The sequence below is a fragment of the Camarhynchus parvulus genome, chromosome 13, assembly GCF_901933205.1.
Source record: "Camarhynchus parvulus chromosome 13, STF_HiC, whole genome shotgun sequence".
NCBI lineage: Eukaryota > Metazoa > Chordata > Aves > Passeriformes > Thraupidae > Camarhynchus > Camarhynchus parvulus.
In genome coordinates, this window is record NC_044583.1 from 15,014,266 (window position 1) to 15,036,894 (window position 22,629).

The 22,629-nt window shown below is 58.9% G+C and overlaps 5 protein-coding genes across 15 annotated transcripts in view; 2 read left to right on the top strand and 3 right to left on the bottom strand.

Moving 5' to 3' along the window:
- Window positions 1-11,272, top strand: part of NSD1 (nuclear receptor binding SET domain protein 1) — a 64,587-nt gene extending 53,315 nt beyond the window's left edge. For 6 of the 7 annotated variants that reach the window (XM_030957775.1, XM_030957774.1, XM_030957773.1 and 3 more), the window contains one exon: window positions 2,463-11,272. In XM_030957775.1, coding sequence (XP_030813635.1) covers window positions 2,463-4,810 — 2,348 coding nt within the window. In that variant the 3' untranslated portion in view covers window positions 4,811-11,272. The remainder of the gene's footprint in view (window positions 1-2,462) is intronic. The other variant, XM_030957777.1, reaches the window with a different exon arrangement.
- Window positions 11,273-11,281: 9 nt separating this feature from the next.
- On the bottom strand, window positions 11,282-13,942 carry RAB24 (RAB24, member RAS oncogene family). Of its 2 annotated transcripts, none has more exons than XM_030957780.1 (8): window positions 13,800-13,942; window positions 13,358-13,426; window positions 13,178-13,256; window positions 12,980-13,047; window positions 12,790-12,889; window positions 12,376-12,426; window positions 12,213-12,275; window positions 11,282-11,764 (listed from the first exon to the last, which is right to left on the bottom strand). In XM_030957780.1, the coding sequence occupies exons 1-8, from the start codon at window positions 13,914-13,916 to the stop codon at window positions 11,700-11,702; spliced, it is 612 nt and encodes a 203-aa protein (XP_030813640.1). In that variant the 5' UTR covers window positions 13,917-13,942; the 3' UTR covers window positions 11,282-11,699. The 2 variants fall into 2 exon arrangements, with proteins under 2 accessions (XP_030813640.1, XP_030813639.1); XM_030957779.1 differs by having other exon boundaries at window positions 11,282-11,848; window positions 13,800-13,937.
- Window positions 13,943-14,032: 90 nt separating this feature from the next.
- PRELID1 (PRELI domain containing 1) lies at window positions 14,033-15,818 on the top strand. The gene is made up of 5 exons (XM_030957507.1): window positions 14,033-14,206; window positions 14,442-14,667; window positions 14,746-14,859; window positions 15,073-15,151; window positions 15,544-15,818. Exons 1-5 carry the CDS (start codon window positions 14,115-14,117, stop codon window positions 15,678-15,680), a joined length of 648 nt encoding a protein of 215 aa, XP_030813367.1. The 5' UTR covers window positions 14,033-14,114; the 3' UTR covers window positions 15,681-15,818.
- On the bottom strand, window positions 15,348-17,404 carry MXD3 (MAX dimerization protein 3). The gene is made up of 5 exons (XM_030957508.1): window positions 17,181-17,404; window positions 17,071-17,100; window positions 16,856-16,970; window positions 16,592-16,757; window positions 15,348-16,509 (listed from the first exon to the last, which is right to left on the bottom strand). Exons 1-5 carry the CDS (start codon window positions 17,333-17,335, stop codon window positions 16,400-16,402), a joined length of 576 nt encoding a protein of 191 aa, XP_030813368.1. The 5' UTR covers window positions 17,336-17,404; the 3' UTR covers window positions 15,348-16,399.
- Window positions 17,405-17,743: 339 nt separating this feature from the next.
- On the bottom strand, window positions 17,744-21,520 carry LOC115908660 (lateral signaling target protein 2 homolog). Of its 4 annotated transcripts, none has more exons than XM_030957418.1 (12): window positions 21,429-21,520; window positions 20,819-20,959; window positions 20,608-20,745; window positions 20,326-20,528; window positions 20,154-20,243; window positions 19,962-20,051; window positions 19,754-19,855; window positions 19,202-19,671; window positions 19,000-19,113; window positions 18,745-18,843; window positions 18,496-18,608; window positions 17,744-18,439 (listed from the first exon to the last, which is right to left on the bottom strand). In XM_030957418.1, exons 1-12 carry the CDS (start codon window positions 21,468-21,470, stop codon window positions 18,143-18,145), a joined length of 1,899 nt encoding a protein of 632 aa, XP_030813278.1. In that variant the 5' UTR covers window positions 21,471-21,520; the 3' UTR covers window positions 17,744-18,142. The 4 variants fall into 4 exon arrangements, with proteins under 4 accessions (XP_030813278.1, XP_030813277.1, XP_030813280.1 ...); XM_030957417.1 differs by having other exon boundaries at window positions 18,496-18,611; XM_030957420.1 differs by having other exon boundaries at window positions 18,151-18,417.
- Between the last annotated feature and the right edge of the window lie 1,109 nt (window positions 21,521-22,629).

The following is a 22,629-nucleotide window of genomic DNA, read 5'->3' on the forward strand; positions in this document are numbered from 1 at the left end:
GAAAAAAAAAATACTCCGAAAGTACAGTCCAGCCTCCAGCCTGTTCCCCTGCTTTCCATTTGCAAAGTCTCTCCTAACAGCCTGACTTAAAAACACTAAGGATTGCCAGCTCTGTGATACACATTTCTTTACATAGTGAAGATTGTTGTCTCAGTCCTTTTCCGGCTTGTACAAACATAGCCTCAAGTTTCTATTCTTGATCTACTCTGGACTGTGTCCCACTTGCCTACACATTTTTTTAAAACTGGAATCAAGTATTTTAACAGCACTGCAGCCAAGGCCTTGCTTACTCTGACAGAAGAGAGTAATTATCTTTTGTTTTTTACATAAAATTTCTTTGGAAATTATATTTTACTTGTTTTGCAAAAATAACTTACATTGATGGGATGTTGATGGTTTGCTTTATCCTTCTTGAGTTTTCATCTTGATTCTTTTCCCATATTTATTTCTTCCTTTTGCAATCCTGTTTTGCACCTGTCTTTATTTAATTACACCTTGTTGGTGCAAGAGCATTTGTCCAGTTTAAATTCTGAGCCTGTCCAACTGGATTTTTGCAGTCCCTTACAGGCTCAATATTATCTACCTGTATCTGTAAGAGTATTTGCTGTTCTGCTTTCAGAAATGTAAATTATTGTACAGATTAAAATACATTCCTGAAGGGTGTAATTTGAAATGCCTTCTCAGTTTGCCACAAGACCATTAATAACTGTTTTTAGAGAATGATTTTCAGTCAGTTGTAGCAATTTTACTCTTTTTACACATAGGCAGTGATTTTCATAGCCTGCTCCTCAGAGTATCATTCAGGACATGAAAGGTTCAGCACTTTCTACTTCAAATGTTTCCTCTGCCATGGGCATTGCTGTCAAGTAATTGGAATTTCCTGCTTGTTTGCATGTTTGCTAATTGTGTGATCTTACTTCCAAGAGCTCTGGGCTGTCCCTGGAGGGGGTGCTTATTCATTAGACCTTTTTATCCTGTCAAAGACCATTAGAGTGGTTTGAAAGGATTTATCCTTTCTGCAACAAAGGAGCAGGTTTTGACTTTTTTTTATTTTCCATCTGTACAAATGACCTCTATAAGAATGGTCCCAGGATCTTTGCAGTGTTGTGTGGCTCTCTGGGATGCTGCTGGTGCAGGGGGAGCAGTGACAGCCTGTGCTGCAGCACCATGAGCCAGGAGCAGGGGAGACCATGGGAAGTGTTAAACATCTTCACTTGGAAAAAAATGCTGAAAAATTGGAAAAGACACATAAGAGCAGTGTGCATATTTTGAGACTGGAACAGAAGCCTTGGACTGGCTTCAAAGGAGGGGAAAAACTTACTACGTGTTGCTTTCAACCCCCGGGGAGAAGCAGCGTGAGAGAGGGGAGTGGAGAGCTGCTCTTGCACAAGTCCAGGGAGCAATGCCCACAGCTGCTCAGTGCTGTGCTGCAGAAACCAGCCTCCCTGGAAAGGAGCTTCTCCCCACAGCCACAGGTCTGTGGGCTTGGTTCAGGCAGGCTGGGAAGTTCTCTGGCCTGGCTGGTGTCCATGGTTGCCCTCTGGCTCGGAGCTCTGTGTCAGGGCTGCTCTGCAAGGAGCTGCTCCCCACAGCAAGGCAGGGAGCAGGAGAGATGGGGGATGTGGGGTGCTGGGAGAGCACAGAGGCAGGAGGTGTATTTGGAAAAACATCTTTGCTCATCCTGTGGTCAGGAGCTCAACGTGTACCTGGTTGTGTCCATGAACTGGAAGCATTTGGTAGAGCCAGACACAGCCTTGGGCCAAGGGAGCAGGAAGCTGAGCCAGTGAGGTCATCTGCAAGTGAGAAAAGCAGCAGTCTCTGAAGTGTCATGTTGTGTTTTGCCTGCTGGTGGTATTGGTACTGATGGTCAGTAGGTTGTGTGAAGATGGAGCTGCTGGAGGAGCAGCTTTGTTTTATCGTGGCCATACATGGCCAGAGGTTAAAGATGTGCCTTTGGGTTCAGAGACAATAGAAACTTAGCCCTTGTGATCACTGCTCTCTCACTTCTTCTTTCTAAAAAACAGGAAGGGAGGTTTTTGACCCCCCAGAATTAAAAGATGAATCTGACATGTTAGCTTAAAAAGTCCTTTGGGTGTTGTGCACAGATAGCTGCTGCTGTTTTCTATGGAAGTCAGAGCTACAGAGATCTGCAAACTGAGAATGTCTGCTTCTCTCTAGACACTCTGTTGGTCAGTGCTGTGCAGGAGCCAGATGGGCTTTCGGTCTGAGCTGATGTGGCTTGTGTTTGTCATGATTATCATTGCCCTTGCTCCTTCTGAGAATGCAGATTCATGTTAATTGCCTGTCGAGCTAAGGTGGAAACAGAAGAGGATGTGTAGAATTGTATGTGGGTATTACGGGAGTGTTCTCACTTTCCCCTGAACTCCCTTTGCAGCAGGCCTTTGTTTCTTGCCCTTGTCCTCCTCCTAAGGTGTGTCTTTTCTCCCGTGTCCGTGCTGCAGGAAAGTGGGAGTGCCCGTGGCATCAGTGTGACGTGTGTGGCAAGGAAGCAGCTTCGTTCTGCGAGATGTGCCCCAGGTCCTTCTGCAAGCAGCACCGGGAAGGAATGCTCTTCATCTCCAAGCTGGATGGACGATTATGCTGCACAGAGCATGATCCCTGTGGGCCTCACCCTCTAGAGCCAGGAGAAATTCGTGAGTATGCACCTCCCATAGAAGGCCTGACTAACGGCGAGGACACCCAGCCGCCAGAGCAGGTGCCTGCAGAAACAGAGGCAGACACAGACCTGAGTGTTCAGCCCCTGGACAGCCTACCTCAGTCTGTGGCCCTCAGACTGCAGTCACCAGAAAAGCCCCCTGCTACCCTAGCTCTGAGGCTGCCTTCTTCAGACAAGCCCCCCACCACCCTTGCCCTGAGGTTGCAGCCATCAAACAAGCCCCCCACCACCCTGGCCCTCAGGCTACCTTCACCAGACAAACCACCTGCCACCCTGGCTCTGAGACTGCCACCGTCAAATAAACCCCCCGCCACTCTGTCACTGAGGCTGAAGCCATCCAACAAACCCTCCACCACCCTGTCACTACGGCTTCAGCCTTCGGACAAACCTCCCACCACCCTGTCGCTCCGCCTGCAGCCATCAGACAAGCCCCAGGCTGCCCTGTCCCTGAGGCTGCAGTCAGAGAAGCAGCCCATCATCGTAGCACTGCGGCCTCAGCAGCCCGACAAACCTCCCAGCAACGCGGTGCTCTGGCCGCTGGACGAGTCCTCCAGTGACGCCTCGCAGCCTCAGCTGCCGAGCAAATCTCCTCCAGGATCACCTCAGTCCCCGCTGGATGAGTCACTTGTCACTGCTGCTGACCTGCAGCTCCAGCTGGCAGATGAGACTCCTGATGCCCCCGAGGTTTTGGAGTTATCGGACAAGTCCCTCATTGACAGCAGGGCGCAGCAGCCCGAGCTGCTGGATGAGTTCCCTGTGAAATGCCTGCCTCCTCCACTGTCTGACAGACTCCTGGCCACCGTGGGGATGCTGCAGTCCCAGGCAGGGGATGAGCCCTCTGAGGCCGATCAGCTCCAGCCCCTGGACAACTCCTTTGCCCAGAGTCCGCAGCCACAGGCTGTGCAAGAGGCTTCCAGCTCTGGGGTGCTGCAGGTCCCAGAATTGGAGATGGCTTCCAGTCCTGAGGTGCTGTGGTCTGTTTCTGTTGAAAAAGTCCCAGACTCCCCAGTCTCACGGATCCTGCCCTCAGAGAAGGCTCCTGGATCAGCAGTACCACAATCCCCACCTCTAGAAAAGGCTTCCTTCTCTGGGGCAGTGCGGGTCCCAGACACAGAGAAGTCTCCCAGCTCTGGGTCACCCTGTCCCCTGCCTCCAGAGAAGGCTGCTGATTCGGGTGTGCCTCAGATCCTGCCCACAGAGAAGGCTCCCAGCTCAGGGTTGCCATGGCCCCTGTCTCTGGAGAAGGCTGCTGGCTCCCGGTCACCGCACGTCCTGCCCACGGAGAGGGGCCTCAGCTCAGGGGCCCTTCAGATCCCGCTCACACAGAAGTCTGTCTCCCCCGGGGTGCTGCGACCCCTTCCTGCAGAGAAGGCCGCTGACTCCGGGGCCCTGCGGGTTCCTCCTTTGGAAAAGGCTCTCAGCTCTGGGGTGTCTCGGCCTCAGCTCTTGGAGAGGCCTCTCACTCTTACAGCCCCGTGGCCTCAGGCATCAGATAAGCTGGCTCCTGCTGTGGCTCCTCGGCCTCAGGCCTCGGACAAGCCTCTGGCTGCATCAGCTCCGAGGCTGTTGCTGTCGGAGAAGGCGCTGCGTCCCGTCGACCAGAACGCTCAGCTGAAGGAGAGGGGAGCCCCAGCCATGGAGATGAGTCCCCAGCAGAAAGAGAGGACCATGTTAGCTGGGGAGCAAATCTCTTGGTCTGCTGGGAAGGTGGTGACACAGGTTGGACAAGTACCTTGGCCTACAGAGAAACTACAGACGCACGAGCAAAGCCACTGGTCCACCACGAAAACGCTGACACCTGCGGAGCAGCCTTCCCGGACAGCAGAGAAACTACCAGAGCCAACCCTTCAGCCCAGCTGGGAAGTGGCCTCAGCCCCCTCGGAGCAGAGCCCGTGGACATCAGAGAGATTGTGTGCATTCGAGCAGACCCCTCGGCCAGCCAGGGAAGCGCCGGTGCCCCCGGAGCAGATGCAGTGGCTTGTCACGAACGTTCAGACAATTGATCAGATTGCTTGGCTGAGTGGAAAAGCACAGACTCCTCGGGGGCAGGACCCTTTGCCTGAACAAAACACAGCGCTAGCCTGTAACCAGGATTCTGTCTGTCATGAGTTGGCTGACTCAGAGCCAAAGTGAGGTTGGTGAATATGGGAGGCAGGTTTCAGTCGTCTAATGTTTAGGGAGGGGGAATCTTTATTTTGTTTTTTTTATTCACTTCCCTGAGCCCGGCCCCTAACCCATGCACATCCCATCCATATTCTCTTGTGACGTGAGCAAGGACATTCTCTTAAATCTGAGTCTGGCCCAGCCAAAGGGAGAGAGCATCCATGACCTTTTCCTCTTCCTTTTACAAATGGTAAAGCTGAAATAAAGACTCCACTCTGGGTAAAAATCTCCAATTCCATTGAAATGGTCACATTACTGATCCAGCGTGTTCAAGCTCCAGGTTTGATTCATAGGTGGGTTCCTAGGCACAGCCAGGGCCTTGCTCTTGTTACTGCATTTAAAGAAAATGGATCAGTCAGGCTGCCCTGGCACTGGAGATGTTTCAGGGATCATGTGGTGAGCAGTCAGGTGTGTGTCCTTGCCAGAGTCCAGAAGCAGGGAAGAGATTTTATGTCACCTGCCCAGGTCTCTGTCCCTGCAGGGCGTTGCTTTACGAGGTTTGTCCGTGTGTTTACTGGGACATCTGTGTGTGTGGTTTGCTCAAGGACAGGGATCATCTCCAGTGAGATGGGAGAGGAGCTCCTTCACTCGCTCAGTGCAGTTTTCTCCAGCAATAGGCAGTATCCATTCAGGCTCCTTTTTTACAGAGCTGCGATTGGCCAGGCCCAAGAAGTGAGAAATCTGGAGGAAGTCAGGGAAAAGAGAGATCTTGGAAGAAGTCATCTGGGAGTTTTTCATTCTTGTGTCTTAATCCTTTAGCACAGGACACGTGGAGTGTTTTCCTGCACTTGACGACGTAGTGACCCATAAAGCAGCAATAGTGGAGCAGAGTGGGTTCCTGGAGGTGCTGAGCACTGCCCTGCCAGGGGGACTGTGCTCCCTTTCAAATTTCCATCCAGTCTCTTCTAGACGTGTGTTGTCAGCGTGAGCCAGCGGACTGAGCAGTCCTTTCTCCCTTTGCCTCAGATGTGTTCAGAACGCGTTCCCATCACACCTGGTGTTGCCAGCAGCAAGCCAAGCCTGTCCCGCTCACTGCACAGAGGCAAGGGTGCCCTAGCTGGATCGGGACCCATCTCAACACCTTCCCCTTGTGTAGCTTCTGGCTTAACTCTTCTACAACCAAAGGAGACTTGAATTAACTGGACTGTGTTGGTGTGCATGTGTGTGTGCGCGTGTGCGTCCATCCAACTGAATTGTAGTTCTCACACTGGAACACGTTGGGCTCCAGCAGCTGCCTGGCTTTCTTTTTTTCTCTTCTCCCTTTTACAGTGAAGGCGATGTTTAGTACCTGGTGGTCATCGGGCTGCTGTCCAGACTAGGCCTGCTGAAAGCCGCTCACTCAAGCGTTGAGGCAGAAGTTGGTGTGGCTGTGGTGCTCGTGGGGCAGGCAGTAGAGTCCCAGGGACCTGCAGCATCTCGTGACCACTGGCACCCTCGCAGGCAGGAGGAGGACAGACCTCCTTTGGTGGTACTGCCTGGCCTGGATAGGGTTGGTGTCCTGCCGAGGAAACGCTGCTGACCAGCTTTTTCCCACTCTCACAACACATTACCTCTGTAATTACCTGAGCTCCACCGATCTGGGGCTGCAGCCTCGGATCTCCGTGCCGCCGCCAGACCCTTGCGCAGCTCCAGTGTGTGTATCCTTCTCCTTCTCCTTCTTCCAGGCAGATCCACAGCCCCTCCCCAGGAAGGGAGAGTCCAGCCCCATGCTGACCTCCTTCCTCTAACATGGGAGCAGGTCCTTGTTCTCACCTGGCTTGCAAGTGCCTGCTGCTCCCAGAGCAGACAGTCATGAGCTTTGCAGTTTTCTATGAAGGGAGGCAGACACCTGTACCAAGACAAATCCTGATCCGTTCTCCTTTCCTGATGTGTGCACCCTGAGACAACGTCCTGCTGTAAAGGCCGGGTGTGCTGGGCACAAGGGGACATTACCAGTGCTATCTCTTCTCTAGTCCGAATCATTTCAGATCCTTTGTAGAATAGCTGACAGCTTGGAAAAGCTTTATGGCTTATGGAAACTTACTTGTTAATGTTGGTTTTTTTTTTTTTTCCGGGAAGACTGGCAGGTCAGTTCCTGCTTGCTGCTGAAACTAGGGAAATGCAAGCAGCTTGCATTTCTGTGTGACTCCTCCACAAAGGGAATCAGGACAACTCAGATCCATTGAGAGAGAAGATTACCTTAAGGGCATTCATTAAGGTTTTTGAATGAAATTTTTAAAAAAATTATGGCGTTCAGTATATTAAGTATTTATCATGTGTGAGAAGGAAAATAAATCTTGAATTTACATTTATAAACCTTCCCATGAGCTGGACTTAGTCATGTAGATTGTGTAAGTAGGGCTTCCTCAGTGCCAGCACCCAGCTAGCTCCCACTGTAACCAGAGAGGTCTCTGCACTGCTCTGTCCACCTCTGCTTCGCATTGTCACGTGTTAACTAGTTACTTGTTTTATGAAAAAATAAACTGTGAATATTTTTGGTGCAGGCTTTTTTAAATCTGTAAAATGGAGAAGTTCTCAGTGAATTCTCACAAGAGCAGGTTTGAAAAAATCACTTCTGTAAATCGCGGGCTCACGTGGCAGGGTGAGGCTCACGGCAGCGGCCGCCTTTCATGCCAGCAGGTGCTTACCCAAAAGCTTGTTTGGAGCAGTGAACGTGGATTAAACCTTTGCATGGCATTTTCCACAGCCTACTTTGTTGCAGCTACTGTACCCTGTCTCTCTTCTTGTCTCCCTTTTCCACAAGGATCCAGGTTTCTGGCTTCTTATCTTGCAGCTGCTCTTGGGAAGTTGAGTTCAGCTTAGCTGGGAGGCTGCTTGGCAGAACTGGTGTTGAGGAACTTCATTGAAGGAGGAAGCCAGGACGCTGCTCTTCCCTCTTTGCTCTCGCTGGAGCCTTGGGTGATGCTCTGTCAGATCAGAAGGGCTTTTCAGAGGGAGTAGTGGTGCTTTTGGGAGTCTCTGGGCTTTTCTGGGTCGTGTAGACAAGGCTTGACCAGCTGTAGAGAGAGGTCCCAGCAGCCCTGCCCTTGTCCAGCCTGCCCTCATCAGGGAGCATGAGCTGGGGAACAGCTTCAGGCAGCAAAACCCTTGTGAAGGAAATGTGGGCATCTTCTGTACTCAAGGTGACTCACTGTGGTGGCAGCTGGCAGCACTGCCTTGGAGGAGGAGAGGGATGTGTCTGTGTTGAAGCAATTGGGTTTGTTTGCTGCCATTTGTTGCTGCCTTCAGAATTCAGCCAGTTTGAATCAAGAGAGATTTTAAAAGTAGAGGGTAGAGGCAAAGTAACTTATACCCCTGGCAGACTCTGTGGGAGACGCTGCTGCAGCCTCCTGCTGGGCCCAGACCTGTGCAACAGCTCCATGCCAAGGCTGTGATGCTCTCTTGCTGTGTTGGAGGGATCCAGTCACCTGGTCACTTAGTCCTGGGTCAGCCCTAATTGCACCCCAGGTGGGTGAGAGGTGACTCCTGTGTTGATTCACTGCTGTGGAGCACTGTAGAGGGAGAATCAAGGGTGTCATTATCTCTGTCTCTTCCCTGGTGTCCCACGATGGCTCACAGGAATTTTCCAGACTCATTCCTGGTAGGAGTAGCTCACTCTTCCCATTTCTGAAGGGGATGCAGGCTCTGCTCCTGTGTGAACGCTTTGCTGGTCAACATCCCTGCTGCCCCTGCTCAGAGCAGTGGGCTGGGGTCAGCAGTGGGCTGTGGCCTCCACCCCACTGGAGGACCCACTTTAGTGGCAGGAGAGTCCCAGGTGCCCTTTGTGACAGAGGCGCTCTAATGAGGGGTAACAGCAAGGTCAGGGCCTTGTGCCCTGTCGGGATGAGGGTTACAGAAGAGGAGCCAGCACAGGACGTGTGGGATGTGTGGGCAGGATGAGGGGAGCAGGCACAGGCCACTCTTCTGTGTGGCTTGTCCCATCTTTCCCAGTGCCCACTGTCAGCCAGGGCTCGGGTGAATCTAGCAGGAGAGTTGTCACTGTAGGAATAATCAACTCACCTACTGCGCGTCTCCAGATGCAAATTAACTCATGGTAGCTTGCTTTATTGCTGTTTTCCAGTTAAACTTTTCCTATTTAACAAAAAAAAAAGCTCCACAGGAACCAGAGTCACTTCAATACACAAAGCATCTGGGTGGTACTGTGGGAGCACGTGTTAATTCAGGGTTAAACCCCTGCAGGCAGAGGCTCTGAAGGTGTGGCTGGTGTTAAAGTTCGGGAGATAAGAGAGATGATTGAATGTAAAGGACATTAAAGAACTAAGGTGAGACAGTGCATCTGCTAGAAAAGCTTCAGCTTAGTTTCACAGAAAACAAAAACGGAAGAGAAAGAAAAAGCAGCCCTAACCTTGATGCTCTCGGCAATGTGTTCACCCCGAGCATGCTCTGGGTGTGCCCAGCTCGTATCTGGACACCACAGCCAGTGTTGTGACAGGGCAGGGGGAGTTTGAGAAACTTCAGACCTTCAACACCTTCTGTTTATTTTTAATTTCAGCCTTTACTTCTGATTTTGCTTGATGTTTGGAATAACCATAATTGTAACCTGCTTGTAATGTGCTTTGCCCTAAATTACTGATGAGGCTTTTGGCCTTTGCTAGCCAGTGAGTGTTAAAGCAAAGTGGCAAATCGTGCAGCTACTCTGAAAGTATGGGGGGATGCTGTGTTTGATCTCCCAGGCTTTGCCCGTGCTAATTACCCACCCTCCTGTGATAGTGATAACGCTGGTAGCAGCATTTGCAGCCAAGGCTGCTCCTCCTGCAGCAGCACAGCTGGGCTGATGGGTGCTTGGGGCTCCCAGGGCCTGGGACACAGGACACTGGAGCTTGGGGACTGCTCTGCCACATGCCTGGCTTCAGCAGGAGTCTCACCTGTGGGGTGGCAGTGCCCTTGCTTAGCAGGAGATGGGAGGATGCAAGATTCCTGCTCCAGGTCCTACAAAAGTGATGTAAGCAAAGTTTGGTGCCAGGGGAACAGGGCAGATTGTGTGAGCTTGGGCTGGAGGAGCAGCAGTGATGGACAGTCCCTACAGCATTGAATCTACCTCCTAGGGAAATCTGAGAAATGGGTGTTGCTATGGCCTATTTCAAGGTAAAGTTTTAATCATGTTTGCCCTTGGCAAAGCCCTTGGGCTGTTGTGGTGCTATTGTAAACCGTTGGCAGCTTAGCACAGTAGGGCTGGACTCACGCTCCTGGCCCACGGGCTGGGGCTTCTTGGCCAGCTGATCCCATCCCCTTGGAGCTGGGGCCAGGCTTCAGCACGTGTGACTGAAACAGGACAAGGAGTGACTCGGTTCCTTCAGTTTATGGTGGTTTTGAGACTAAACCAGTGTGCCACTGAGCCCCGTGGGGAGCCTGTGGAGCCACGTGAAGCAAGCAGGCATCCGCTACTGCATGTTCTTCGTGTCCGTTTGGTACTGAGCTGGTTTCAGTTTTTGTTTCTTTTTCTGATGTTTCCGAGTTGTTGACTTCAAGGAACTGGGTTTTGTGTATTTTTTGTAGACACTGGGAACTTGTTAAAAGGAAAAGCAGCAAGCACGGGGAGGCTCAAGGTGGAGCGTGGCTGGAGCTGAGGGTGGCCCCAGCTGGTGTGGGTGGGAGGTGGGTGAGATGTGTTGGCAGCAGGGGGGCAGGCAGGGAGTGGCTCTCCCTGCGAGGGGCCATGGAAGCCTTTCAGCAGTGGCGCTCCCAGCCCTGCACATCCGTGTGCTGAGCTCACTGCCCCACCAACCTGCTCACCCCCAAGACACAGACCGTGCTGGGCACCGTGCCTCGCTGGTAATGTCCCCTGCCACCCTCCAGCACTGTGTGCTCACAGCTGGGGACCTGGCTGCCAGCTAGCTGAGAGCCCTGGGGAGGGGGGCAGCCCACTGCCCCTTCCTCACTGCCCGGGGACATGGGGGGCCACTCATGGCAGCAGCAAAAGTTGTGCTGGAGCCATGAGAGGTTTGCTTGTGGGAAGAACCTCGGTGTGAGCAGCCCCATGCTGCCTTCCTTCCCCTCTGAGGTCTGCTGCCCACGAGGTGGTGGTGAATGGGAGTCCCCCAGAGGGTCCTGTTCTGCAGACTCAGGCAGAGGGAAGCACATCAGGAGTCAAGGATCCCAGCCAAGGCAGAGGCCAGCGCCAGAGCACTGCAGGGGGGACAAAGGGGTGCTCAGCCCTGGCCAGGAGTCGTCTGTCAGTTGTAAGAAGGAATGCCAGAGCAGGTGAGAGTAAACTACATATTTCCAGCATGTATATTATTTTTAGAAGAGGGAGAGGGGAGAGTCTTGGACCATTGATTACTTTCATTTTGCTCCCCTTAGACTGTTGGCTGTGTATGTGAAACTTATCATGAAAAGAGGGTTGCCCTGCCCAGGTGCTCCCAGAACATGTACTGTAATTCTTTGTATATAGAAGAAAAATTACTGTAAAGTAAAGTTTAACTTTACTCTCGATGTCCTCTTGTGGTTTGTCTTGCTCAGTGGGGGGAGGCAGGGAAGGGAGAGCCCTGAGGGCCTGGCGCGCAGGGGGGTACGGCTCAGACCACAACGCGTTTTATTTACATTGTACACCTCGAGAGAAGACGCTTAAATAAATCTGCAAAGAATCGAGCATCTCTGAGAGAATAAGTTACTGGCCACCGCTGGGCCACCACAGCTCCCACAAACACCACAGGTGGCAGGGAGGGGGTGCCCAGAGTGACAGTCCATGGTTCCTGGCACTGCACGGCAGCGCCGTGCCGCTCTGTGTGCCAGGAGAGCAGTCCGGAGCCTGGGCTGCAGGCAGGCCCAACAGCTAAAACACAGCAGGTAAAAACCCGGAGGAGTCCGGTGAGCGCCAGCTGCCCGCCCAGCAGCAGCAATTCCCTTTTGGCACGGGGGCTCAGTGGTGGCAGCAGCTGTAGAAGTAGGGACTGTTCCTCTGGCTCAGGTTGACACCCTTGTCCTCTGGAAGAGAGCAGGAGCAGCAGGCTGCTGGCACGTCCACACCACCAAAGATGCTGGTCCCAGGTGTGGGCCCTGGCAGGTGCCCTGGGGAGGGTTTGGTGCCCCATGGAGAAGTGCTGAGGTTCAGGGTCATGGCACGGCTCACACAGCACGGCCCAGCCCAGGGCAGGAGGCACAGCCAGGCTGAGCATGCCTGGGCAGGCCTGGTCCTGCAGCCCAGCAAGGCTCCTGGCTCCCAAAGGCCACCATGAGCCAGCTGGGTGGATGTGCTGAGCCTGGCCTGAGCAGGCAGGAGGATGCTGTGATGGAACTCAAACTCTGTGAGACAATCCCTGGTGTGGAGCTACAGCAGCCCCAAGGGAAGCACTGCCAGACCCCCAGAGCTCATGCTCTGCACCCAGAGGCACAGGGAAGGCTGCCAGGGGAGGGACAGGTCCTGCCTACTCACCTGTCATCACCTGGAAGGCGGAGAAGTTGACATAGTCCTCGGCCACCTTTTGGAACAGCTCATCTGGGGGCAGAGGAGACATGGCAGGTATGAGTGCCCCCCTGCCAGGCAGAGCCCCCAGCCCTGCTCAGCCAGGACACGGCCCCAGCGAGGAGCTACTCACCCACGCTCTGGCCCGTTTTACTGGAGGTCTCAAAGAGGTCTGCTTTGATCTCTGAAATGAGGGCCCAGGTTGGCACTTGCTGCAGGTTCAGCAGATACAGCTCCATGGGCATGTCTGCCCCCAGAGTCACCCCTTGGGCACAGCTGCTGACGGCAGGCTGGCAGGGACACAGGGCAGGGCTCCCGGCCCCTTGGCCCAGCTGGCCACGTGCCTGCCCCTGTCAGGACATGCCGTGCCCAGGGAGGTCCCTGGCAGAGCCCGTGCCTCACCATACAGGGAGCCCCGGTGCCATTGGACCTGCTGCGGGCCCACGGCAAGGACAGAGCTCTTCGTGTGGACACAGCAGCTCAATCCTCCCTCACTCCCCACCCGCTCAAAGCTCCTGAGCCCGGGAAGGGCCAGTACCAGCCGTACCATCAGCGTAGTCCTGCACGTCGTGGAAGTCAACCCCCCGCTTCCTCCTGTCCTCCTCCAGCAGGTCGCTCTTGGTGCCACACAGGTAGATCCGGCAGCCCTGCGGCAGGAACAGGGTTGGGAGGGTTGGTCCCCACCACCAGCCCCCCTTGTGCTCTGGGGAGGCTTCACAGCCCCCAGAGCCCCGTACCTCCTCACAGTTCTGCAGCTCGTTCACCCAGAACTTGGCTCGCTGGAAACTGCCACTGTCCGTGAGATCTGGGGGGAGCAATCCGGCTCTGCTGACACTGCTCCTCAGTGCCCGACCCACCGGCGTCACCACCACCACCCCGGCCCGGGCCCTTTACAGCCACCAGCTCCTTCCCCTTCCCATTCTCCGTGCCCTTACCGTAGCAGACCACGGCAGCCCGGGCTCCCCGGTAGTAGATGCGGCTCATGGCCTCATAGCGCTCTGAGCCCGCCGTGTCCTGCGGGCGACAGGCAGGTGACGGGGTAGGAGGGTCCCGGGGTCCCTCACGAGGGGGTGGCCAGGGATGTCAGCGGGGCACTGGCACAGCCCTGCACTTACCCAGATGCCCAGGGTCACGGTCTGGTCCCCCACGGTCATCACCTTGGCCACAAAAGCGGCTCCGATCGTCTGCAAGTGAAGCAAGAGGAGCGGTGGGAACCGGCCCGGGCATGCGGGGGCATCTGCCCTGGGCACGCGGTGGAAACCGGCGCACGGACACGGGGGGAATTCACCCCGGGGCGTGCGGAAAGAGCCTGAGGACACGCGGGGACCGACCCGCGGGGGCGGGAGGGATGTGGCGGGTCCCAGCCCGGACACGGAGGGGACAACGCGAGGGAACACCGTCCCAGAGGCGTGGGTGGCAGCATCCCGGGCACACGGCGCGGAAACGGGGGGAACACGGGCAGGATGCGGGGGTGCCACGCGAGGGGCTCATCCCGGGAAGGCGAGGGAGACGCGGGGGCGCCATCGCGGGGCCGCGCGGTGCCGGTGTGTCACTCACGTTCTGGTAGGGCCCGGCGCGGAAGCGGCCGTGGGCGCAGCGCTCCACGAGGCTGCTCTTGCCCACCCCCTCCTGCCCCAGCAGCACCACCTTGGCGTCCACCCGCCTCCCGCTCATCCTCGCGCCACCGCCGCCGCGGGGCGGGGCCGCACCGGCCGGGGCGGGGCCGGAACCGGCCGGGGCGGGACCGGAACCGGGCAGGGCGTGCCGGAAGTGCGCAGTGCGGAGCGGAAGCGCGCGGCGGGGGGGGGGCGGGGCGGGGCGCGCGGGCCGCATGGCGGCCGCCCAGCAGGCGCGGGCCTGAGCGGCGGCCCCATGGGGAAATACTGCGCCAGCCTGGGCGTCCTCAAGGGGCCCTGGGACCAGGTGTTCGCCGCCTTCTGGCAGCGCTACCCCAACCCCTACAGGTGCGCCCGGGAACCTCCCCGCCCCCTTCCGCCGCTCGGTCCCACCTGGGATCGGTGCCACGCCCAGTCCCCAGCCCAGCCCGTTCCCCGGGGGTCCCGCGGGCTCCGGCCGGCGGGGATGGGTGTCCCGCACCACCGGTGCCCTCCCTGCATTAATCGTTCAGTTCCTGGCGATTGCCAGCCCCGGGGGAGAGCTGGCGGAGAGCGGGGCGTGATGTTTCCTTCCCCATTTTAGCAAACATGTCCTGACCGAAGACATCGTGCACCGGGAGGTGACGCCGGACCACAAGCTGCTCTCTCGGCGGCTCCTGACCAAGACCAACCGGATGCCGCGCTGGGCAGAGCGCTTCTTCCCAGCCAATGTCGCCCACTCCGTCTACATCCTGGAGGACTCTATCGTGGACCCCAAGAACCGAACCATGACCACATTCACCTGGAACATCAACCACGCTCGTCTCATGGTAGGTGCTGGGCTGGGCGGGTGTCTGGGGGGTGGAGGGGACCCAGCAGTGCCCACGGCCGGGCTGTGCCTCGTGCAGGTGGTGGAGGAGCGCTGTGAGTACCGGGTGAACCCCGAGAACAGCAACTGGACCGAGGTCAAGCGGGAAGCCTGGGTATCCTCCAGCCTGTTCGGCGTCTCGCGGGCCATCCAGGTGAGCTCAAGCAGTACAGCTGCTGCTCGCCCCTGCTCTGCCCTCTCCTTGTGCTGGGTTTACACCCTTTCCCTTTGTTCCCCCCCATCCCCATGAGCTCTTGAGGCACCCAGAACCATCACTGTAGAAGTCACTCTGATTTTTCAAGCTGGGACAAAGCCCCAGGTGCTGTGTGTGACAGGCCTCGCACCTTCACTGACTTTTCTCTTGCAGGAGTTTGGTCTGGCCAGGTTCAAAAGCAACGTGACCAAGAGCACTAAGGGATTTGAATATGTGCTAGCAAAAATGCAAGGTGGGCACCAAGGGCAGGTTGGGGCTGACCGGGATGGGTCTCTTGGAGTTAGAGGTCACACTGGGAACACTCCAGTCCATGGGCAGGTTGTTGCTTGAACTAATCTGACTGTGAAATCCTCACCCCTTGCCTTTGCCCTGTGTCTTGGCACAGCCTGCTCTTTCCTGAGTGGATCAGGCCAGCAGTGATTGCAGGCCCGGGCAAGGGTGGAGTGCAGGCAGGAGGGGGTGGAACATGGTGACAGCCACGCCCCTGTGGTTCCCCTTTGGACGTGCCCTGACCCGCTGGGGGCAGGAACCCGGGCTCATCCTCCTCCCCGTGTGGGGAAGTGCCTGGGTGGCAGGGCCGGTCTAGCCGGCACTGCTGTGGGGTTAATGGCTTCCGTGTTGTAGGAGAAGCTCCATCCAAAACACTGGTGGAGACTGCCAAGGAAGCGACCGAGAAAGCCAAGGAAACAGCTCTGGCTGCTACGGAGAAAGCCAAGGACCTGGCAAGCAAGGCAGCCACCAAGAAGAAGCAGTATGTGTGAGGGGCCAGCTGCACCAGGACAGATAGGAGACTCCTTAGATTTTATATTTTTAAAGAAACTGTATAAGTCTGACAATCAGCTGCTGCTTGACCCTTTCTGAGATGTAATTATCATTAAAGAATCTGCTCCCACCTCTGATTTGGCTGAGGCTGGCCTGGCTAGAGCAGAGCCCAGGGCTGCTCTGCACTCTGGGGGTGCAGCCCTCTGCAGGGAAGACACAGGCCAGGCTTTTACCAAGTGCCTTTACTATAAAAGTGTCGGGTCTGTACAAGAGAGCGGGGTGGCTGCAGGAGCATGAAGGGAGGTTCCTTAATGCACTCATTTCCCCTTCCTGGCGCTCCAGGGGCAGGAGAGCTTTCCTGTAGTTGTGTCTGCAGTGGGCAGCACCGCCCCATACCCACACCAGGCAGCCCCCAGACTGCCCGTGGGTGCACAGGGGGAGGCAGGAGAGTGTCCTCAGTGACAGCTGGGCCTTCTTCCAGCACTTCTTCCAGTGCCTTGTGGTGCCACAGCAGGTGCCACAGCAGGTGCCACAGCGCAGTGCCAGCCCCGTGCACCCAGTGCCACAGCCAGTGCCACCCAGCTGTGGGGGGGGGTAAGGCCGGACTCTTGCCCCCATCTGTGGCCCCTTAGCCCGGTAGCTGTGCTGAGGCCGGCCGGGGCTGGGTTTCCAGCAGGAGGGAGGCGGGCAGGCAGTGCAGGGCAGGCAGCAGGCACCGTCAGGAGGCGGGGCTGTGGGGGCTGGAGTAGCTGTGGTCCCTCCCGGTGCCAAAGCCGGGCAGCAGGTCCCCGCTGAACACCACAGCATCCACCTCTACCTCGGCATCCTCTGGGCACGGGGGAAGGCCGGGTCAGCCCCTTGGCTGCTCTCCCTCCCTGCCCACCCTCGTTCTTTCTTTCCCCTTCCTTACCTTCCTCGGAGGGCTCTGAGAGCTGGGAGGAGTCCAGGCTGTCAGCCCGTGCCCGTTCCCCATCAGCGGGCAAGAGCAGCGATTCCAGCCGCCGCTGCAGGCTCCGCTGCCGGTCCCGCAGCCGGTCCTTGGCCCTTCGTGCCCTCAGTTCCTGCTCCTCCAGCCTCTGTGGGGGCCCGGTGAGCCATGAGCGGGGGGCCGAGCTGGGCGGCCCTGTTGCCACCCAGGACCTCCCGAGCCTGCCAGTGCCACCACCCGCCTCACCTGGATATGGAGCCGGGCACGGTGCAGGAGGCTCAGCGTGGTGGAACGGGCCGGCCCCACGCCCAGCGGTACCTGCTGCTTCAGCCGCTCCAGGCAGCACCGGAGCTGCGCTCTCCTGCCACCGGGCACGGGGGGAACCACACGGGGGTCAGGCACCGGAGAGACACGGGCTCTACCACCCCCTGCCCCGCCGCTCTCCCCCCACGCCCCCGTACCTGTGCTTCTCCAGAGCGTTGTGCACCGACCTGCGGGAGAGACCCGGGTGATCAGCACCGCTGCCATCCACCCATCCATTCACCCATCCATCCACTCGCCCAGCGCTCACCTGACGCTGCCCTCGGCCCGGCGCAGCGGCGCGGGGCAGAGAGCGGCGTAGCCGTGCTCGGCCCCGGCCAGGCCGAGCGGGTGCCGGTGCTCGCGGTGCTCCAGGAACTCGGCCGCCTGCAGCAGCACCTGGATGCGGCTGCCCGCGGGCTCCATGGCGGGCGGCTGGGGGGGCCGCGGGCCGCGCGCTCATTGGCTGCGGGGCGCCCCGCGCCGCTGACGTCACCTCGGCGGGCAAACAAATTCAGGCGGGAAAGCGCGTGCTTCAAATTTGAATCGGCGGGAGGGGACGGTGGGGCCACGCCCCCTATGCCCGGGCCACGCCCATGTCGGTGTTTAAGCAATTTCACATCATGGCCACGCCCCCCAGAGGCCACGCCCCCGAGAGGTGCCCCCGCCCACGTGCGCGCCCGTGTCCGCCCGTGCGGGAGCGCGCCCGCCCCGCTGCCCGCAGCCCCTCGTCCCCCGCCCCACCGAGCCCACGGGTGTCCCCACACCGGCCGCGCCCACCAGCGCGCCCGGGATCGCCGCGGCCCAGCGCCACACGAAACAGACAGACGGGTTTATCTCTTTATTAAAATCCATCGGATGGAGGCCATAGATGGGGAAGGGGAGCGCCGGGCCCCAGCTGCCGGGCACGGCACGGCACGGCACGGCACGGCACGGCACGGCACGGCACGGGCGGCCCCGGGGCACCCGCTGTCATGTGAGGGCTGTTTGCACCTTCTCAGGCCAGGCCCCGGGGGGAGACTCTGCCCCGGGCCCAACACCAGCCAAAGTTCACCTGAAAAAAACCACCACGAAGCACATTTCCAGCCGGGGGGCAGGTGCACGGCAGCGGCAGGCAGCTCGCCCAAAGCAGGGCAGGCCACGGTGCACCAGGAGAGGCGGTCCTGCGCCCACCATCGCTCCGCACGGGCTGCCACCGTGTGTGGGGTCCTGCCCCTGTGCACCGGGGGGAACCTAACGCCAGGTGGGGGGTCCTGCCGCCATGCCCACCCAGCTCTGAGGAGAGCCACGGGGCCGAGGTGCTGCCCAGCAGCCCCGGAGCAGCCCTGGGCACCCAGCTGTGCGGCTCCTGCGATGCAGATCGGGCAGAGGGGCTCTCACTGGCTCCGGGCACAGCGGGATGCGGGCGGGAGGTGTGTGCTGTAGCAGTGGGTGCAGACACGGACGGGTTTGCTCTGGCTGTAGTAGGGAAGCACGGCGGTATTTGGCGAGCAGCGGGCACAGAAGATCTGCCGAGAGGCCAGAGAGGGGCTGAGCGGAGCTGGGTCCCTCAGGAACCCCACATGCCCATCCCAACCCCGTCCTACCTTCCCACAGCTGCGGCAGTGGTGCCGGCGGCGCAGCAGGGTGAAGGGCGAGCGGCAGGCAGAGCACTGGCTGCATGAGCTGTCCGGCACCCACTCGGGCAGGGGGCAGGCACCTGCTGGGCAGAACACACCGGTAAAAACCCCTCAGGCTGGCTCCCCTTGCAGCCAGACCCCCTGAGGCAGGATGGGGCAGGATCAGCCCAGCCTCACACCCTGCCCCGGAGGCACAGCACCTGGGCAGCCCCTCACCTGCCCTCCGGAGCCTGGCAGCCTCTGCAGGGCTGGAGCACAGTGGGCAGTCAGCCACACGAGGAGTATCTGTCACACAGGAGTCACCACCTTTCTCTTCTGTGGGGACAAAGGTTGTGGTCCAGCCAAGCTGGAGCTGGGCGGGCACGATGGCCACGTTTTTCCCAAGCCTAGGGCTGTGGCCTTGTCTCAGCAGGGATGGGCGATGGGCAGGGCAGAGAGGAGCAGTGCCACATGTCCCTGGGGATTACTCACTGCTGTCACTCTGCTCCTTCGAGGGCTCTGCCTGCGAGCACACGATCTTGAAGACCGTTTTCAAGATGCTTCGCATGTCACTGGCAAAGTTGGTCTGGAGCTGATCGGCCACCCCTGCAGCAAGAGGGTGGGGGGTCAGGGTGCTGGGGGGATCAGGGTGCTGGGGGTCAGGGTGCTGGGGGTTGGCTTGCGGCTCACTCACCCGAGATGCAGACGAAGAGGGTGTGCAGCATGTCCCTGGTGCTGCTGTAGCGGGAGCGCAGCTCCGAGCAGCGGGCACCTGCGCTGGCACTGACCCCTACCCCTGGGCTGCTCCCAAGGGGCTGGGGGCTGCGCAGGGGGGAGGTGACCATTACACCAGGGATGGTGTGAGATACCCCTGTCCCAGTGGACAGGGATTTGCCATCTTGGCCCACTGCACACCCCTGCTGCCAGTCAGTGCCCAGGTCATCCACTGCACTGGGGGGTCCCGGTTGTGTCGTGCAGGTGGGGAGTGGTTGGGTGGCATTAGGGACCTCCAGAAGACTGAAGGGAGCAGGAGGGTCCACACTGGGCACAGCTGCCCCCCAGGCTGGGGGGGCCTCTGGACTGCAGGTGTCCTCCTGTTCGGCTGTGCACAGGCTCCTCTCCAGTAGACAGAGCTCCTCAGCTGACAGCACCCGCAACAGGTCCCTGCAGGGAGGGGTTGGCATCAGCCCCATGTCAGGGCCCCACTGCTGCCCCACAGCCCCAACCAGTGCCCCCCATTGCACACCTGATCTTCTTCAGGAGGTTGTAGAAGGGGCTGAAGACCCGGGACATCTCCTCAGGGCTCCGCTCCAGGCTGAGGGGTCCCTCAGGGTAGATGAGAAGACCACTGTGAGGGGACAGAGCCCAGCTCATGTCAGGGGTTGCCTGGGACCCCATCTGCCCATGAGAAGGAGCTGGTACAGAGCAGGGAACATACCAGGGGCTGCACCCACCTGATAATGGCCAGGCGAGGGATGGTGAACATCAGCAGTGGCTCATAGCCATCGATCATCTCCTGGGTCAGGTAGCCCAGGTGCAGGGCTCTGGGACACACAGACAGCCTTACAGGGATCTGAGCCTAGGGATTGGTGCCCATCCTTGGGGCTGGAGTCCCTGCAGAGCCCACACACAGTGCCCTCACTCACCTCTCCACTGTCTCACAGAAGAGCACGATGATCTCCTGCTGCCTGTAGATCTCATCAGGAGACTTCACTGCCACCAGCGAGGACACGTAGCTGAGAGATGGGGGAGACTGTGAGGCCCCTACAGCCCTGGCACAGCCCACCAGGACCCCAGCAGCCTAACCCTGCCCCTTACCTCAGCTCAAACTCTGCAAAGAGCCGGTCGAATTGGATGAGCACAGCCCGGACTGGCTCTGGGTAGGTGTTGGGCTGGCTCAGGCTCTGCTCCCGCAGCACTGCCCGCACCAGCTCCAGGCTGCAGAGCAGATTCCTGGCCTGGGGCCGCAGCTGGGCCCCATCTGACTCCTCCATCTCCAGGAAGGTCCCAGCCAGGAGACACTGCCGGGACAGGGACTGTCAGGGCAATGCCTGTCCCCAGGGTCAGCTCACGGTGGGGTGTCCATGGCCCCGGGCTCACCTCGGCAGCAAACAGCATGTGGTTCCCCAGGTTGTCCACCAAGAGCTCCTCGGGGAACTTGACCAGGTAGTCCCGGCTGTGCCGCTGCGTGGGGATGCACTCCTCCATGATGCGCTCCAGGACGGCCAGCAGGTGAGCCTGGGGACGGCAGGGGTGTCACCCGCGGCCCCCGGGGGACCGAGTCACAGCGGGGTCCGGGCTGGCCCCGTACCTGGCTGAGGTGGAGCTGGTTGAGGAGCACCAGGTACTGCTGCGGATCCAGCTCGGCGTCCAGCCCGTTGATCTCGGCCACCACTCGTGTCACCCTCTCGTCGGCAAAGAAGAACTGGGAGAGCAGGCGTGGGTCGGAGCGCTGCGGGAAGGGCAGAGGGGTGATGCTGGGGGCACCCCGCATCTCCGTGTGCTGCTCCAGCGGGATCCCAAACTCCCGTTCCCACAGTCGCGGGGGTATCGGACCGCACGGATCCACAAACACCTATTGGGGCAGGTACGTGGGACCTCCCACGGCAGCTGCGGCGCCTCCCGGGGAGCGCCGCCCTCCCCACCCACCCGTGCCTCAGTTTCCCCGGGGGCAGAGCAGGATGAACAAGCTCAGCCGCATCCCGGCAGCTTTGGCACCGATCCGTGCGTGGCTGTAAACACCGGGAAAGGTCCCCCGGAGTCCCCCCGCTTCCTCCTCCCGCTCCACCACGAGGGACCCCGGCCGCCCCCACTGCTCCCGGGATCGCCGCAGCTCCTGGATCGCCCCGACGGGCTCGCCCGGGGGCTCCGCCGGTCCCGGGCGCAGGGAGAGCGGCCCGGTTCGACCCCCCCGGTCTCACCTTGGGTCGGCGGAGCCATCGGCGGAGGGCAGCGGGCAGCATGGCGCGTCCCGCAGCTCCGCCGCCGCCCGGCTCCCCGCGCCCGCCGCTCGCCGACGGGGCGGGTCGGCACCGGGCACCGCCCGCGGGGCGGATCGGAGCGGGTCCGCCCAGTCCCGGCACCGGGACGACCCGTCCGCTCCTCGACGGACCGGTTCTCTGTGATGGGAAGGGTGAGGGTGCGTCTGCCGTGGGGCGGGATGGGTTTCACCGCCGGCTTTCCTTCCCGGTCTTGGTTCCCGTCTCAAATTCCCGACTGCATCCCCGGCTATCCTCCCCCGGTTCCTCTCTCCCCGCAGCCCCACAATCCGGGGACAGGGACGCCCCAGCGCTTCCCACAGCATTCCCGGAGCGATGGGGAACACCGGGAGAAGCGCCTGCAGGCATCACGGGGTGCGGAGCGGGGTAATGCAGTGAGAAGGGGATAAAGTGGCCCCTCGGTGGGACAAAGAAGAACCAAGAGGTGCCGGGGGGTATTCGGGGTGTTGGCCACAGCAAACCACCCCGGCTGTGCCAAAGGACGTGTTTGCTCCAGACCTGGCACTGCCGGCCACAGGATGTGGGTGCCGATAATTCAGGTGGCTGGAAGCCTAATGGGGTGGAATCATGGGTAAAGAATCCGTGGAGGATGGTTGAACAAACACGGCAGTGGCACCTCCTCGGCTTCAGAAAGTCCCTGAGTCACGGCAGTGCCCCGGCTGTGCTGGATGGGTGCAGGTGCGGGACTGGCCCCGCTGTTGGGGCTCCCTGTGTACCCCACAGACTCTGTCTCTGTTTTCAGCCATGTCCTGGTTCCCCTGGATGGGCATCCCTGAGCACACAGTGAGATTGGAGCTCTGCTTGTCCCACAGGTCCCCACAGATCTGGGCACCACAATAAAAAAGAATAAAGCTATTAGAGAGTGTCCAAAGGAGGCTGCAAAGAGTCTAGAGGGGAAGTCACATGAAAAGCTGCTGAAGTCCCTTGGTCTGTTCAGTCTGGAGAAGAGACCTCATTATGGGCTGGAGCTGCCTCAGGAGGGGCAGCAGAGGGCAGCTCCAATCTCTGCTCTCTGTGGTAGTAACAGGACCCGAGGGAATGGCTAGAGCTGTGTCAGGGGAAGTTTAGTTTGGATATTAGGAAAAGGTTCTTTGCCCAGAGGGTGGTCAGGCACTGAACAAAC

What these genes read in the sequence shown, in the direction of transcription:
- LOC115908660 (XM_030957417.1), bottom strand. Translation starts at nt 21,470, where the DNA reads ATGCTGCCCGCTGCCCTCCGCCGATGGCTCCGCCGACCCAAG. An exon ending in GATGGCTCCGCCGACCCAAG is followed by an intron (nt 20,960 to 21,428) that starts GTGAGACCGGGG and finishes CCCTTCCCGCAG; the next exon opens with CGCTCCGACCCACGCCTGCT. An exon ending in AACCTCCTGAAGAAGATCAG is followed by an intron (nt 19,672 to 19,753) that starts GTGTGCAATGGG and finishes CCCTCCCTGCAG; the next exon opens with GGACCTGTTGCGGGTGCTGT.
- MXD3 (XM_030957508.1), bottom strand. Translation starts at nt 17,335, where the DNA reads ATGGAGCCCGCGGGCAGCCGCATCCAGGTGCTGCTGCAGGCGGCCGAG. An exon ending in CGGGCCGAGGGCAGCGTCAG is followed by an intron (nt 17,101 to 17,180) that starts GTGAGCGCTGGG and finishes TCTCTCCCGCAG; the next exon opens with GTCGGTGCACAACGCTCTGG. An exon ending in AACGCTCTGGAGAAGCACAG is followed by an intron (nt 16,971 to 17,070) that starts GTACGGGGGCGT and finishes GCCCGGTGGCAG; the next exon opens with GAGAGCGCAGCTCCGGTGCT.
- RAB24 (XM_030957779.1), bottom strand. Translation starts at nt 13,916, where the DNA reads ATGAGCGGGAGGCGGGTGGACGCCAAGGTGGTGCTGCTGGGGCAGGAG. An exon ending in CGTGCAGGACTACGCTGATG is followed by an intron (nt 12,427 to 12,789) that starts GTACGGCTGGTA and finishes CCCTCATTTCAG; the next exon opens with AGATCAAAGCAGACCTCTTT. An exon ending in CGCCTTCCAGGTGATGACAG is followed by an intron (nt 11,849 to 12,212) that starts GTGAGTAGGCAG and finishes AACCCTCCCCAG; the next exon opens with GGCACCTGCCAGGGCCCACA.
- PRELID1 (XM_030957507.1), top strand. Translation starts at nt 14,115, where the DNA reads ATGGGGAAATACTGCGCCAGCCTGGGCGTCCTCAAGGGGCCCTGGGAC. An exon ending in CGCTACCCCAACCCCTACAG is followed by an intron (nt 14,207 to 14,441) that starts GTGCGCCCGGGA and finishes TCCCCATTTTAG; the next exon opens with CAAACATGTCCTGACCGAAG. An exon ending in GCGTCTCGCGGGCCATCCAG is followed by an intron (nt 14,860 to 15,072) that starts GTGAGCTCAAGC and finishes TTTCTCTTGCAG; the next exon opens with GAGTTTGGTCTGGCCAGGTT.